This window comes from Pieris napi, chromosome 10 (genome assembly GCF_905475465.1).
Source record: "Pieris napi chromosome 10, ilPieNapi1.2, whole genome shotgun sequence".
NCBI classification, from domain to species: domain Eukaryota; kingdom Metazoa; phylum Arthropoda; class Insecta; order Lepidoptera; family Pieridae; genus Pieris; species Pieris napi.
This window is the reverse complement of record NC_062243.1, coordinates 10684097-10698216: the sequence shown is the minus strand read 5'-3', so window position 1 is coordinate 10698216 and position 14120 is coordinate 10684097. Positions and strand designations below refer to the sequence as shown.

The following is a 14120-nucleotide window of genomic DNA, read 5'->3' as shown; positions in this document are numbered from 1 at the left end:
AAGTGTTTTTATCTACTCACCAAGCCCAGCGGATTGAGCCGTAACAAAATCATACAGTCCAACAGCTTTTAAACACTGCCATATTTCTTCATCTGTGTGGACCGCAAGTGGGTCTAGATTTTCCCTCAGTGTCCCCGAGAACATTATATTTTCCTGTGGTAATACCACGATACGATGTCGCAAGGGTTTCAATGGAACTCGAGTGATATCTTGGCCGTCAATAAGTACGCGACCGCTATATATTTCCGTAGCACCAGCGCATGTTAGCAACAGAGTTGATTTACCGCTGCCACTACGACCGCACACAGCGACCTGAAAAAATACGTACGTATAAAAAACTAACTTTTTTAAATTTGTTTAGGGAAATCTTAAATTATCAAAGGCTAATCAATGACAAATACCTTCTGTCCAGGCTCAACAACGAAGTTTATATCCTTGAGAATGATTGGAGCACCCGGTTGATGCTGTACATTGACATCTTGGAACTCAATTCTCCCACTTCGTTGCCATCCAGCGGGTATAGGATCTGTTTGTGACACAAAAATTCTTATATTTTTAGTAAATAATGAAAAAGTGGTTACTCAATGTATTAAAAAGTTAGAATTAACAAAGAATATAATCTTTGATGTACTAACAGTCGTCTCTGTAATCTTCTTGAGGCACAATAGTATCAGAGAGTATTCTTTCTAAGGATGCCAGTTGCAGGTGAAGATCTGCGCGGCACTTAGCTAGATGAGCAAGGTATACAGGTAATAATAGAGCATAGGTTCCAGCTAAACCGGCTACCGACCCCGAGCTTTCACTATACAATGCAACTGATAGTGCTGTGAACACTGTACACACTCCAACAAGATCCTAAAAAATAAATTTCTATAAACAGTAATATCTTAATTTGATATTAAATTACTATATACGGTACGACAGTTCAGTTATAAAGAATAACTTACCAAGCCAAGTCCAAGCCAACGGTTAGAGGCATTTAGTAGTAACAGAGCATTATGATTATCGTCTACCCTCTTTTGAAATATGTCTCGGAGACGAGTTTGTAACTGTCCCGCTCTTACTGTGACAACACCCGCGCTTGTCTGCGCTGTCAGCGACACCACACTTGCCGCACTATTTGCTTCAATACGCTGAAGTTCGCTTTAAAGTCAAAAGCAAGTAAAAAAATATCACTTCTTAAAAAACTATATACATAGTTTTAAATTAAACCACTACCATATATCATATTACTAACCTTGCATTTTTTAAATAAACAGATTGTAACGCGAAATAGAAAAAAGCAGCCGGTAGTAAAACAATCAACGTCCACGGAGACAGAATGATATTAACAAGAAAAGCTGCTCCACATAAGAGAGTTAATTGTACCCATCGGCTTATTGCCGTTGGTAATTTCTGAAAAAAAAAACCAACATTTTTTTAATATAATTCACTTATTAAGCATCGGTTTACCTAAATCTAGCAATTCATATTTAACGATTGTTAAAATATACAATTAATCATTGGAAGATAAACTAACTAGCTAACCTTATCAATAATAGTTATATCAGCTGAAAAACGATGAATATAAGCGCCTTGTGGTGTAGCGTGGTGATGATATAAAGGTGTGTGTAGAGTGGTTGCTAGCAGTTTCTCGTGTACGAGTCTTCTCGCTGCCGCGCCCGCACAAGCGCACGCTGCTTGAGCTAGACCGCCCGCAGTCGCACCACACGCGCACCAACCAGCGTATGTTCGTACCATCTCCCACATCTACGTAAGATTGAATTAGACTAGCTGACTAGCTATTATATTAGCTATTTATGAAATTATAATGAAATATTGGGATTAGGAAATCACGTGTAAAACTGTTCTTTCTGTCCTCACATCAGTACGGACGGGTTATCTAAAGTAATAGATAGATAGATATAGTAAGTAAAGTTTATCAACATTTACTTAACAATACACGATGTATTGTTATTTTCTAATTAAATAAAGGACTTCTGACTTCATCAAATAATTAGTAAGTTAGCTATAAACACATTAACCTGTTGACGGGTGAGGTTCTGTCGTGTATTCTGATCAGCAAGATGGGACAGCCAGCAGTCAGCGGCGACCACTAAACCCTGCGCCGTCGCTGCTGTTACGCAAAACATGATACCCCACCATCCACAACTCTTTAAGTATTCCTTCCATACCGACCACTGCAATGAAATCAATCTTATAGCTTTCGTCAGGCTTTGTGTATATACATTTATCGAATTTACATCCTAAATTTCCCGAGACCACTAAGTTTTGATAGCATAGAAACTTCGGTTGTCACTTAATTGACAATACGATCTGTACGATTTCTGGGTCATATTTATACAAATATATATAAGTATAACAAAATATAAATGCTAATAAATTACGAGGCAATAATAAATCAAATGAAAAAGCTTAATTAAGATCGTGGCTTGTACTGGCTTGGACCTAAGTACATATTTAAGTTGTCATTTAGATGATTTTGAGAATGGCGGCGCTTACAAAACTAATCAATCCTTTATCGTGCACATTCAACGCCAATTAAATACATATAGAAATTACAATATGGTGTTGGTGTGTATTTTACAGTTCTGAATAAGTGCGCCACTTATAATTAATATAAAAATTTTATGCGAGAAATTAAGTCTAATAATTTCTATCATTTAAATTTGTTGAAAAACATGCGTTTATAACGTCATCAAGGTTCTTGATAATTAAAAAATATTTGCACTGGCTCACCTCGTTTCGAAGTGGGTCACACTCCTCTCTAGCTACCGGAGCGTCGCATGTGCCGACATTTTCTGCACCATTTGAGGTCAACGACGTGAATGTAGATTCCAATGTTACATCTTGATCTGAATTAATTAATATATTATTCATATTTAGCATAACCACAAATCTGCTTCTTTTCATTCACCAGTGAATAGGCTATCTCGCTCTCACAATTTAATTTCTAACATTAATGCAAATATTGATATATTTTACAACAATCTTCCTACTTCCGTAATTATGTGTTTCATTTAGTTTTAGTTTTTTTTATCTTGCTAGTTTGAAACTTTTATGTTCTAATATAATTGATGTGTAAGTATAAATTTTGTGAAATTATATTATCTTGTATATTTCAAGCATACATGTTGTTTTAGGACAAATAAATATATAAAAGAAAATGACATAGTCCTCCAATGGAGTAGACAGGATTCTTCAAAAACGAAACAAAACATTACTTTACCGGAAAAAAAACAGAATAATATGATTATTTCCCATACATTTTCGAAACAAGAAGGGCGCTTTTAGTGTCACGCGGATTTGCTCACGCACGCGGGATTGGACCGCATGCGTAAAATTTCACGCTGCGGATCATACGCAGCATGAGTTTCAGTTTTCTACGGGCTGCGTAACGGTATAGACGTGTTCAAAAATGATCAATGTCAGAAGAATATGTGTCGCTTACATACTTTACAAACGACGAAACAAGAAGACAAGAGTACATGTTGATCCCTTTCTTGAAAATAGGCTTCTTGCTGGGGCGTTTGTTACACGCTTTGGAAAACTACAAAATAATGAACGTAAATTTAAAAATTACTTTCGAATGTCCATTCGTTCTTTTGATGAACTGTTGTGTAAAATTTTTTGTATAATTCATTGCGTTTATCCCACAAAACGGGCCGCAGATGAACTTCAATGATTACTCGTTCTGTATCGATTTTCATTTCGGTAGTACAATACGGCGCGTGCGCCCCGCTCGACTCTAAAATGGGCACTGAAGTTGTAGGCAGCGCTTACGCATGCGGGTACCCCGCACCGGGGTGACGCCCCGCACAGCGCCCCGCGTCCCGCGTGCGTTTATCACGCTTTACAATAGATACCTATATGAAATTGTTCTTTGCGGATGCTACGCATGCGGTCCAATCCCGCGTGCGTGAGCAAATCCGCGTGACACTAAAAGCGCCCTTAAAGTTTAAAAGTTTAATTCAAATATAAAGTCCCTTTATCTGAGATTTTAATTTTAATTTATTTTATATTAAATACATTCAAAAGGTGAATTAGTAATACAAACGTAATAAATTACTTAAAAAATCTTGCCTTTAGATCCGACTTCCACGCTGGCGTCCGAATCAGAGCTGATCAAGCGACGCAATGTTCTTGGAGTCCATCTAATAAAAGAAACTGGTAACTACAATTTTCTTAAAATACTTATCCATATTTACTAACTTTACTTATTTACTTACTTACTAACTAATAGAAGAGAAATAATATCAGAAGATTAATTTAAGAGATGACAATAAAAACTGTTTGCTTATAAGTGGCGTCAATATTTTGACTCAATATTTACCGTGTCAGGGTGTTAGTAGCCCGTGGACGAAGTAATCTGCGCAAGAGACTTGCATCTCTTTGCAGCGTGTCACTAGAAGCGTCAGCACTTACGGTGCGACGAACTTCACGTCGTAACCTGGATTTTTAAACATTATCACTCATACAAATACCTATTGACACACTTTAAAAATTTAAATTATAACAGCGTAATCTTGATTTTATATATTTTGTTTTTACTTATTAAAAAGGATCAATTTTTTTGTTAACTACATTGTATCAAAATTTCAGTTTCATTCTTTAGCATTGTTATTATCTAGTCGGCTTGAATGCATACGGAACCTTCACCAACACGTGTAACATATATTATTCCGATACATTTTAACGTCTTAAAAGCTAATTCTGGTACTGGTAGAAGCATTTAGCTTACTTATGATCCTGAACAGTGGCCGGAGGCGATGAAAACTGCCTAGATAACGCAGAACGAGCGCCTCTTGATGTCTTTCTCCAGGTCCCCGCGCCACACGTCCATACCTCAGCTAAGAGATGCGCTCCAGTCGCCTCAGATACGCCTATCTGGAAATAAAAAAATGTAATATAAGATTATTGGTTAAATAGTGATTATATTGTTACTTAAAAAAATAAAACAGCAGTGCCGCAGCGTTGCAGCGCCGGAAGAGAGCGATAGATAAAAGTCAGCTTTGAACCAAGCCTTTGTGTCAGACTTTTGCTTCTAAAGGCTATCTTGTAACTAAATATATGTTAAAAATATGTTGGTATATAAGTTAACAATAATAGTATATACTTGACTTGACTTGAAGGAAAATAAAACAGCCATCTTAATCAATTGTTTAGTATTAAAACACTTACAATGTTGTCTTCTGAGACGCTTCTCTGGTTCTTAATTTTGGAAAGTTCATGAAGGAGATGAGAGCGTTCTTGGGCTGTGCCGCCGGGAGGACCAGCACCGCATCTTGCTGCAGACGCGCGAGCCTCCCCAGCTAATGACCACCATTCGCCAAGCGTGCCCTCGCACAGTCCTGGACGACCTACTCCACTCACTCGACCCCCGTCCATTACTATCACCTTAACGAGACAAGGGATTATTTATTGTTAATCAATCGTCAAAGTTAATAATAAAAAATATAAAGTGAATTCTGCACAATGGAAATAAAAAAGTGTTAATTAAATTACTTAATTTGTTTAAAACTGATCTTGTAAAAATACTAGATAGATTAGTGAAAGTGATGTGTGAGTGACTTTGGTCTAAATCTACTTTCAACATAGGCCTTACCAAATCTGCATAATGAAGCAGTTCCAATCTACTCGTAGCAAGAAGTATGGTGCGGCCTGATCTTGCAGCTGGCAACAATGCACGGGCTACTACTTGTCTCGCTAGCGGAACGTCCAAAGCACTTAATGGTTCATCAAAGGCAAGCAGACGAGCCCGGGAGTATAAAGCTCGAGCAATGCATACACGCACGCGTTGCCCACCAGATAGAGGAGTGCCATAACTGCCCAATATCGTTTTATCACCATCTGAGGAGGATAACAAAACAAGTTATAATTGCTTTTCTAATAACATGACACCATTGTGGGGTTAAGAAATTCAAATAAACACCAATTGATTTGATCTTACCGGGAAGAAGTTGCAAGTCTGGACGAAGACCAACAGCTCGCACAACGCGTAAATACCTTGTGGCACACCAGGCACTCCCCATGAGAATATTGTCTCGAATTGACCAATCCAAAAGCCATGGTGGTTGACCAGAATACCATGTGGAGAAGTGCCTAAAAACCCACAATACTGCATACATAATAAGAGTAATTAAATGAAATTCTAATTTATGGGTAATACAACTTATTGAAATGTACCGAAAACCATAAACAAAAATATGTTCGTCTCATGCCTAAGATATAAACGTTAATATATTTTATTTAATTGTCTGCATACTATATTCCTATTTTTTTTTGTCTCCAATGGAATATAAATTCCGTACAGGATACGGCATAATTACTTTACACGTCATTTAAATATAATATTTAGTCAAACGGTTTAATGATAAAGAATTCACAAAGAAACGAGTTAGCAAACAGGATCTTACCCATTAGTATCTACGTGTCCATGTTCTAGTTGCATTTCACCAAGAACTGCAGAGAGCAGCGATGATTTCCCAGAATTAGATGATCCGATAACCATTATTAGTTTACCTGTAATTTAATAAGGCCTAGATTATACCTTCCGTGAATTTTTCAAATGTGCGCCAAATTTTAACAGAAAATGATTTTCCTACGAGTAGCCTATTAGTTTACTATTTATGTATGTTTATGTTATGTTTTATCTACGCAATACATTTCTTTGTATTTAAGTCTACATGCGTGTATACTAAGAAACGTCATAAATATGAACAAGTAAAATTACATTTTACGTATACACATTTATAAATACCTGAAGGTAGGTCCAAATTTTCAATCTCTAAACAAGTATTCTCCCTCGTTCCCCAAGAAAACGCTGCACTTCTGAATCTCATCAGATAATCAGAATGATCGCAATCAGCACTATTTTCCATGCTTTCATTTTGGGATTCATTTATATGCGATAGAGGATTATTTTGAGTAAACTGATCATCATTGAACTCGTAATTTTTACTTACATCTTCATTGTAATTCTTCGATTCTGGTAGGTCCAGAAAATCTTGGATTCTCTGGGTGCTGACCTGAAATTTTAGGTTGCTTTTATTTACTGGTAGTGTCTCGTTAAAGGAAATAACTGTAGTGGATTTAAATGTATATATATGAGAAGCTACTTACCATCGCTTGAATGATCATCAGCACTGTGACGGGCAAGATCAGCAACGGAATAGTTAATTGGTTGAATAAGACAAGCCCAGCAAATACATTTACTGTTGTCAATGCACTGCTTTTATTGAGACAATATTGCGCAACAAATGTAATTACAGTAATGAATACTGAAGAAAATTGAGTTGTGAATGCTGAAAATACAAATGGAGATTTAATTAACTTTATGTGTGTTTTTTTCTCTTAAAGTATATGACATTATAAAAAAATAAAGTTTTTATTAGGCTTAGGTACGTAACAATGTAACTTTCTATGATATCTTTGTTTTTGTTTCGTAGTAGCGTGGATAGAAATGGAGGAGGCCTTTGACAAAGTCGGGCAAATCCACGAAGTTTTCGATGTCACCGACTCAACGGAGTCCTTAATTTATGATAATTATATTATAAATAACCTTTTTTGTGAACAAAATCTTTTATTTTATTATAACAATGTAACTTACTTAAAAATCCCCAATATATAGAATCCTTATTAAGATGTTTTAGTTCAACTTCCCTCAGCTGCAAAATCTTTTCGTTAAACAAATCTTCCCAGACAAACAACTTAATGACATCGATTCCCTTCAATATTTCAGCCATCTTCGACACTCTATGGTCGGTGCACTTTGAAATAATTCGGGAATTGTCTGAAATTCTTTTGCCAATGTAGAATTGTAGCGGCGTAATGAGTAGAACGCTAGTGGCTGCTCCAATTATGGCACTAATTCCCAACTTAATGTACAACAGGTATAATATAACTGTTACCTTAAAAATAAATATTAGACGTAAGGACCGTATATATAAACTAGTTATATACTGTTGGGGGAATTAATTTAAAAAATAAGTTACGAACTATGTGAGCTACGAACACAATGGATAAGTTGCCTCTTTCCTAAGTTACCCAGTAGATACAATCACGCGCTTAGTTTATTCAATGCATTAGGTTGGAAGTCCTGGAGTCGTTCCAGAAAATAGGAACTAAATGTTTCGATTTAAAGTTATCAATGAAATAGATGCAGCGAAGTGTCAACGTACTGCGAGACTGCGGGACTATATTGATTGGCTAAAGCGAAAATGTAGATGTAGAAGTAAGAAGCGATATAGGAAAATATACCTTTAGAGGTATAGCCCAGGAGTAATGACAAATCCAAACACAAGACATAATGTTGTAAGTGTCCTGAGAGACCAAATTCATGAGCATTCCCGTCTGAGAAGCTTCTTCTTTTGGCATATGTAAAAGTGGAGATTGTTCGTCTTCCTTGCCTTCGTGAGTAGACCATGATGCCAGACGTGTACACTTGTCAAACACCATATTCTATAAAAATAATTTAGAAATATGTATTGTTCAATAGAATTTTATCTTTCAGACAAGAAAATGTTTTATTTCTTTTTACATAATATTGAATGTAGATTTATGTTTTTAAATAAAGAAATAGCTGCTTTGTTATTATTTTATAATAGTTATTGTTATATTTGATATATTGATTCCACAATTATACCGATTTTAATATTTCGTCTTGGACGTCATTTGTGAGGTTTTCTATATGGGTATATAATTAATAAATAAATTACCTGTAAAGAAGTTTTTAACCTACTCCCCTCCACAGTAACCAAATGTGTGGAGTTTTGAGACAAAAGAGCTTGTACTACGAGTGCTAATGTCACAATCATCAACATTGCATAGCCATTGTTCAAGAATTCGTCAACAGTTACATCCGTACTTTCGTAAGTCGTCATTAAAGGTTTCTCTATAAACTGTATTATGACCCCTAGGCCCAGAGGTGGTATCACCCCAACAACGTCACCAAACATTTTCAAAACTCCTGCAATGTAGAAATTTGGCCAGACACTCGCAGCGTGGCATTTCCATAGACTCGTTCTGTCTTGTTTTTGTTTCGATGCCTGCAATACGAATTATTTTACAATGCTGATATTTCGTAGTAAAATGAATCAAAATTATGAGTTTCTTTTTATATTTAGATATATTTTCAGAAGTTTTAATAAGTATATCAAGTCAAAAGAGTTTTTTTTTTCCATTTTATTTTAGACGAAATATTAAACGTTCATTAATGTTTTATAATAGTAATTTATTTGTAAAAATATGGTTCAAAAATGTTATGGTGGTACAATCTAAAGTTCGCATATTCCGCCTCACATAATGGCGTGCAAATTTGTCTAAAAAGGTAGAACTTTACAAAGAAGTTACAATTACATTATAAGTCATCACATTATTAAAATATATTATTACGTTATTAAATTAATATTAATTATAATGTTTAACGCAAATAATCATACATTTTTTAAAAATTCTTGTAGGAAGATCTTTGAATGTTTTTGGTAAATTATTATAAACCTTGATTTTAAAATGTAATTTATGCTGATAACGTAAATTACTTAAAGATCCGGTTAATATACAAGTCTACTTTTATAACGGAACAAAACTTACCTTCTGGTCATAATAGGTGTCTTTAAACTTTTGAAAACACGTTTTAGATTTTTCTCTCTCGGGAAGAAATCCGAGATCGTCACCTTCAAGAGGTTCCTCACAGCCTTTGTATAAAATAGAATTGAGCCAGAAAAACGTGATTTTCCCATAAAAATGTGTTTCATTGTGTTTGTAAACAATTCTGTATGGATCGGTAGATTTTTGAATTGAATAATTTCGTTTTACTACCTACAAGTAAAAACCACTTTTAGTGCATAAAACCAGTTTTTAGTAAAAGCTATATATTTATATTTATTAAGATATATATATATATATATATTTATTAAGATAAATCGATATACTGTGTAAACTCTTTAATGTCATTCGTCACAAAGAAATACTCTCTATAACGAAAAAAAAGTATAATTTGTTTTGGTTATTTAATTATTGATTAATCTTCGTGTGAGGTACGCTATCAATACTAAATAACTTTACGTATAAATTTGCAATTATATTTTTATTACCTTTAAGAGTGTATAGGGCGGAAATAGCTAGTAAATTCAAATACAATAAAAGCGTGTGGACAAACATACAGACTCGAAGCGTGTCTCCACGTCCGTCGTCTGGCGTCTCCCTCTGAGTAATATTGAGGTTAACATCCTAAACCGATGCCCTATGAAGCATATCATACTATATGTACGAGACCAGTAGACGATTGAAGAACTTTCTACAGAAAACCCTGTTTTCAACTAAGCGGCATTCCAATTAAACCTCTCTTTTACATTGCGATTAACTAGGTGAATAGTTAATTAGTCGTTAAAAATTTTCACTTGCATACTAATTAGCTTGTTATTAAGTCACCACACATAATACAGGAAACATGGCTTCATCATAGTAGTAAATAGAGAATTTAATAAATATAAACATAATAAAAAAATATTTACTTTCGCACGATTCCTTACCTCGTCATAAAAGCATAAACAATCAACAAAAGTCATAATCGTCGTGAGAAATAGAGTTAAAGCCTGAAGGTACACTTCGATGTGGGTCGCGAAGTTGTCCTTTTTCATGTTTTCGAAAAGCACCGCCGCCGAACAAACAGATGCGAGAAACCAGTAGATGCCCAGATAGAGTATTGGGGCGGCTGATCGGCGTTTCCATAATGATACGTGGAGGGCTGCTGCTGCCAGCCACGAGAGCGGTGCCATTAAAGATGCCACCAGGTGTACTGTAGCAGCTGGCCGGAGTGATGCGGAAGCCGCTGAGCAGCACCACACCACTGCGAGGACCAAACTTGTGATGCCTCGAGTATTTTGTAACCGCCAACGTTTTCTTATACTGAACATATTTTTTATGTAAGTAAAATGTCATAATTATTGAGTACTGCAACTGAGTGGTTCTAAGTTATTTTCCGATCTTTTAATCGTGAAGCAAGAAAATAAATAATTATAAATTGATGAAACTGAAAGTCATTAGTGAAGCTAATCTGGCATATTCTAGTATAATAATAATAATCTAAGTTTGAATAGTTACCAGTGAGGTCGTTGATTGACGCAGCAGCAGACGAGTGCGGCAGATATCGCAGAACAGTAGAGATTTAGAGAATGCAGCGCAGCGTACAGCGCATATGCCTGGCACGTGCCGTCGCCACGACTGCATACAGCCTCCATCTTTGGATTTATTTTAGATCTAAATAGATATTGTATTAAATAATTTTTTTTAATAAATATGGCCGAGTCGATTTAAATAAATCTGATTCGCTGTTTTGCTGATGATTTTTTTTTTCTGCTTCACCAAAAATATCTGGAAACTTTATTGTATGCTTATTTTCTCTTGTATATATTTAAATTGTATTTTTTAATATTTGTTTTTGTAACACTTATGTTTACATAAATTGATATACATTTTAGATGAAAGTTTTTGTAAAATATGCCGTAGATTTAGTACTATGTATGATGTGGTAAACTTTAATAAATAAATAAAATAAACACATAGGTAAATGTTATTCTTCAATTCTGATCTAGTGTTAAATCGTGCCATGCTTCAATATAATTAATTTAATTTGAATTAATGTATATCAAAATATTTTAAATTGTAGTTAGTACTAACTATAGACGAGTAAAGTAATGATTACGAAGTATGAGTTTTTCAAAGGACACTATTTAATACTACGTCACAATTATTTGGAGAAAATCAAAAACAAATGAAGAACGCAATCAAATCCCAAAGTTAGATAGTAAAACAACGTACGTTGTAACGATAACAAATCATCACAAACTATTCCCTATAAGTATTACTAATAGAAAACATGTGTTCCAAGATTACACTTTGAAAACCGTTCGTACCTTGAACTGAAACGAGAATGCATGTTGCAAGTGCTAGATGCATATCAAACTGTGACGTATGAAGGTAATCTCTACAACATCCTGTACACATTAATGCATAGAAGGCCGACATTTAGTTTTACCGTAAACCAACTGATAGTGGTTTTACTCGCAAGTCCAAGGCACCTTCACGAACTCGTCATTAGTACATCTAACCTGGCATATATATTTATTTATATAAATAAGAAAGCCCACGGAAGTTGCTATTGCTGCAAATTCACAAAATATATGTGTACATGTACAAGAAGAAGATTTACGTAAAAACGCTCCCAATTACGGACAGAATTCATAAATTGTCAAACTAGCTTAAATTGATATTACAAAATTGCAACAATAAATGCGTACTAAAATTTACAGTGGCAAAAATTTTGTAGCCAAGCTACAAAAATATAATATAACCTTTTTTAAAGAGACTCTTGAGGTTCAAGTGCACAGGCGCTTATTAAAGATTTAAGTTGGCGCCTAGTAGTTAGTACCGGTGACCCCAGAGCTGGTGCTTTCCTGGCTCAACGAATAAGTATCGCAATACAGTGACGACATGCTGCCAGCGTTAAAGGTACACTACCACAGAGACCAAACTTCTTAAATTCGTTTTGACTTTCTTTTTAATAATTTTTATTATTACTTAGTAGATTAAGAAAATTGTAAATACTGTATATTATAATATTTAAAAAAAAAACATATAACCTACAATATATTTTCTATAGATTTGTTTGAGTATCCCTACTCTCTAAAAGGCATATTTCGGTGTCTGTTTAATGGTTTTCCTTGTAGACGAGTTAGCGTCGGTGCGTTATTTGACCAGATATTGCGTGGAAAATTCTTAAAAAAAATGTTTTAGTAGGAATAAACCAAAAGATCGACTTGGTATATCTAATGTTTATAGCTGAACTATGCCGGGTACTATATGTTTACAAGAGACAAATATAGATCAATAAAGGCACTTCATTAATAAGGTAGCATAACAATGGGGCACGTAAAAATGGAGGAAAATAAATTATATTATACATAGTTGTAAATCCGAAGCGGAAATGACCAAATTTGGACTATAAACTATAAAAGTCAAATTAAATGACGCAATACCATATTTATAAATAATAATAATCATTCACAATAAGGAAAAGGTAAATTCTCTAACCTTGCTGAAATGAATACGTATGTAAATGTGGGATAAAAATATTATTATAGAATATTCTTTACTATTTATAATAATACGATGAATGCCTTATCAAAATTTTAATCAAACTATTTATCGATACGCAAAAATACTTCATGGATACTGAATTCCAACGGGGAATGAAACTGCAACATTTTTGCATCTGATTCATTTATAAAGCTAATCTGTGCCTACAAATTAGATTTAATTACAGAGAATCGAACCTGGCCAGACCGGAAGGCTTGTTATCGCATAATGGTATAAAAACGGCTTTATAACCGACTAGACATGGGCCCTGTTTAGAAACCATTATAGAGAGTGCAACTGATGTGAAACCGGGACGGGTCTGTAGTTAATTATGTTTGTTGTATACCATATACGAAGCACTGCGTTCACACTTTCATACAACAATGAGATCTTTCAATGGGTGAAACTGTGCGACCTAGCCAGTTCATACAGACAATTAAAAAAATAATTATATGCTATTTATAACATTTATCGTCAACAAAAAAAACAATTATTTTTATTAAAGTGACATCGCAACCGAATAGAAAATACCTGCTTTCTCTGTACTACACACGTCTTTTACTAAAACAAATACAATTAAGCGACCCAAACCATTAAAAATATATTCTCTTATTATTTTTACAATTTAAATAAATAAAACATTTTAAAATAATAACGTTCAGAAACAAACTCACCGTAATTAATTCAAAAATATTTTTGAAGCAATCCGTTTGTAATTCACTGTGCGTTACTGTGTTTGAATATAATCGGCCATTGTATTATTTGCATTGTTATATTTTAAATTGTATATTTAAACGGCGCGGCGTGGAATCGTCGACTCGTACCACACACTCACGGCGAACTAAACGTGAAAATGTCGACCGCTACTTACAACTAGTTTCAACCACAATCTTTTATATTGAAGTAAGATTTGAATTTTATTTAAAAGACCGTTTGTTGACGGTTACTCCCGCGGCCTCGCCGGGGCCGACTGCACTGCGTTA

General features: G+C 34.7%; 1 protein-coding gene across 2 annotated transcripts in view; it reads right to left on the bottom strand.

Moving 5' to 3' along the window:
- The window catches only part of LOC125053295 (ATP-binding cassette sub-family C member Sur-like), a 15569-nt gene extending 1449 nt beyond the window's left edge, over positions 1 to 14120 (bottom strand). Inside the window, exons 1-24 of one of the 2 annotated variants that reach the window (XM_047654605.1) lie at positions 13812 to 14120; positions 11104 to 11259; positions 10533 to 10908; positions 9592 to 9819; positions 8718 to 9047; positions 8260 to 8460; positions 7610 to 7910; positions 7123 to 7304; positions 6761 to 7028; positions 6417 to 6522; positions 5951 to 6102; positions 5606 to 5850; positions 5182 to 5397; positions 4742 to 4887; positions 4334 to 4450; positions 4084 to 4154; positions 2740 to 2855; positions 2025 to 2180; positions 1528 to 1749; positions 1238 to 1395; positions 948 to 1143; positions 636 to 855; positions 402 to 526; positions 21 to 312 (exon numbers count right to left, since the gene is read on the bottom strand). In XM_047654605.1, coding sequence (XP_047510561.1) covers positions 21 to 312; positions 402 to 526; positions 636 to 855; positions 948 to 1143; positions 1238 to 1395; positions 1528 to 1749; positions 2025 to 2180; positions 2740 to 2855; positions 4084 to 4154; positions 4334 to 4450; positions 4742 to 4887; positions 5182 to 5397; positions 5606 to 5850; positions 5951 to 6102; positions 6417 to 6522; positions 6761 to 7028; positions 7123 to 7304; positions 7610 to 7910; positions 8260 to 8460; positions 8718 to 9047; positions 9592 to 9819; positions 10533 to 10908; positions 11104 to 11240 — 4561 coding nt within the window. In that variant the 5' untranslated portion in view covers positions 11241 to 11259; positions 13812 to 14120. The remainder of the gene's footprint in view (positions 1 to 20; positions 313 to 401; positions 527 to 635; positions 856 to 947; positions 1144 to 1237; positions 1396 to 1527; positions 1750 to 2024; positions 2181 to 2739; positions 2856 to 4083; positions 4155 to 4333; positions 4451 to 4741; positions 4888 to 5181; positions 5398 to 5605; positions 5851 to 5950; positions 6103 to 6416; positions 6523 to 6760; positions 7029 to 7122; positions 7305 to 7609; positions 7911 to 8259; positions 8461 to 8717; positions 9048 to 9591; positions 9820 to 10532; positions 10909 to 11103; positions 11260 to 13811) is intronic. The other variant, XM_047654606.1, reaches the window with a different exon arrangement.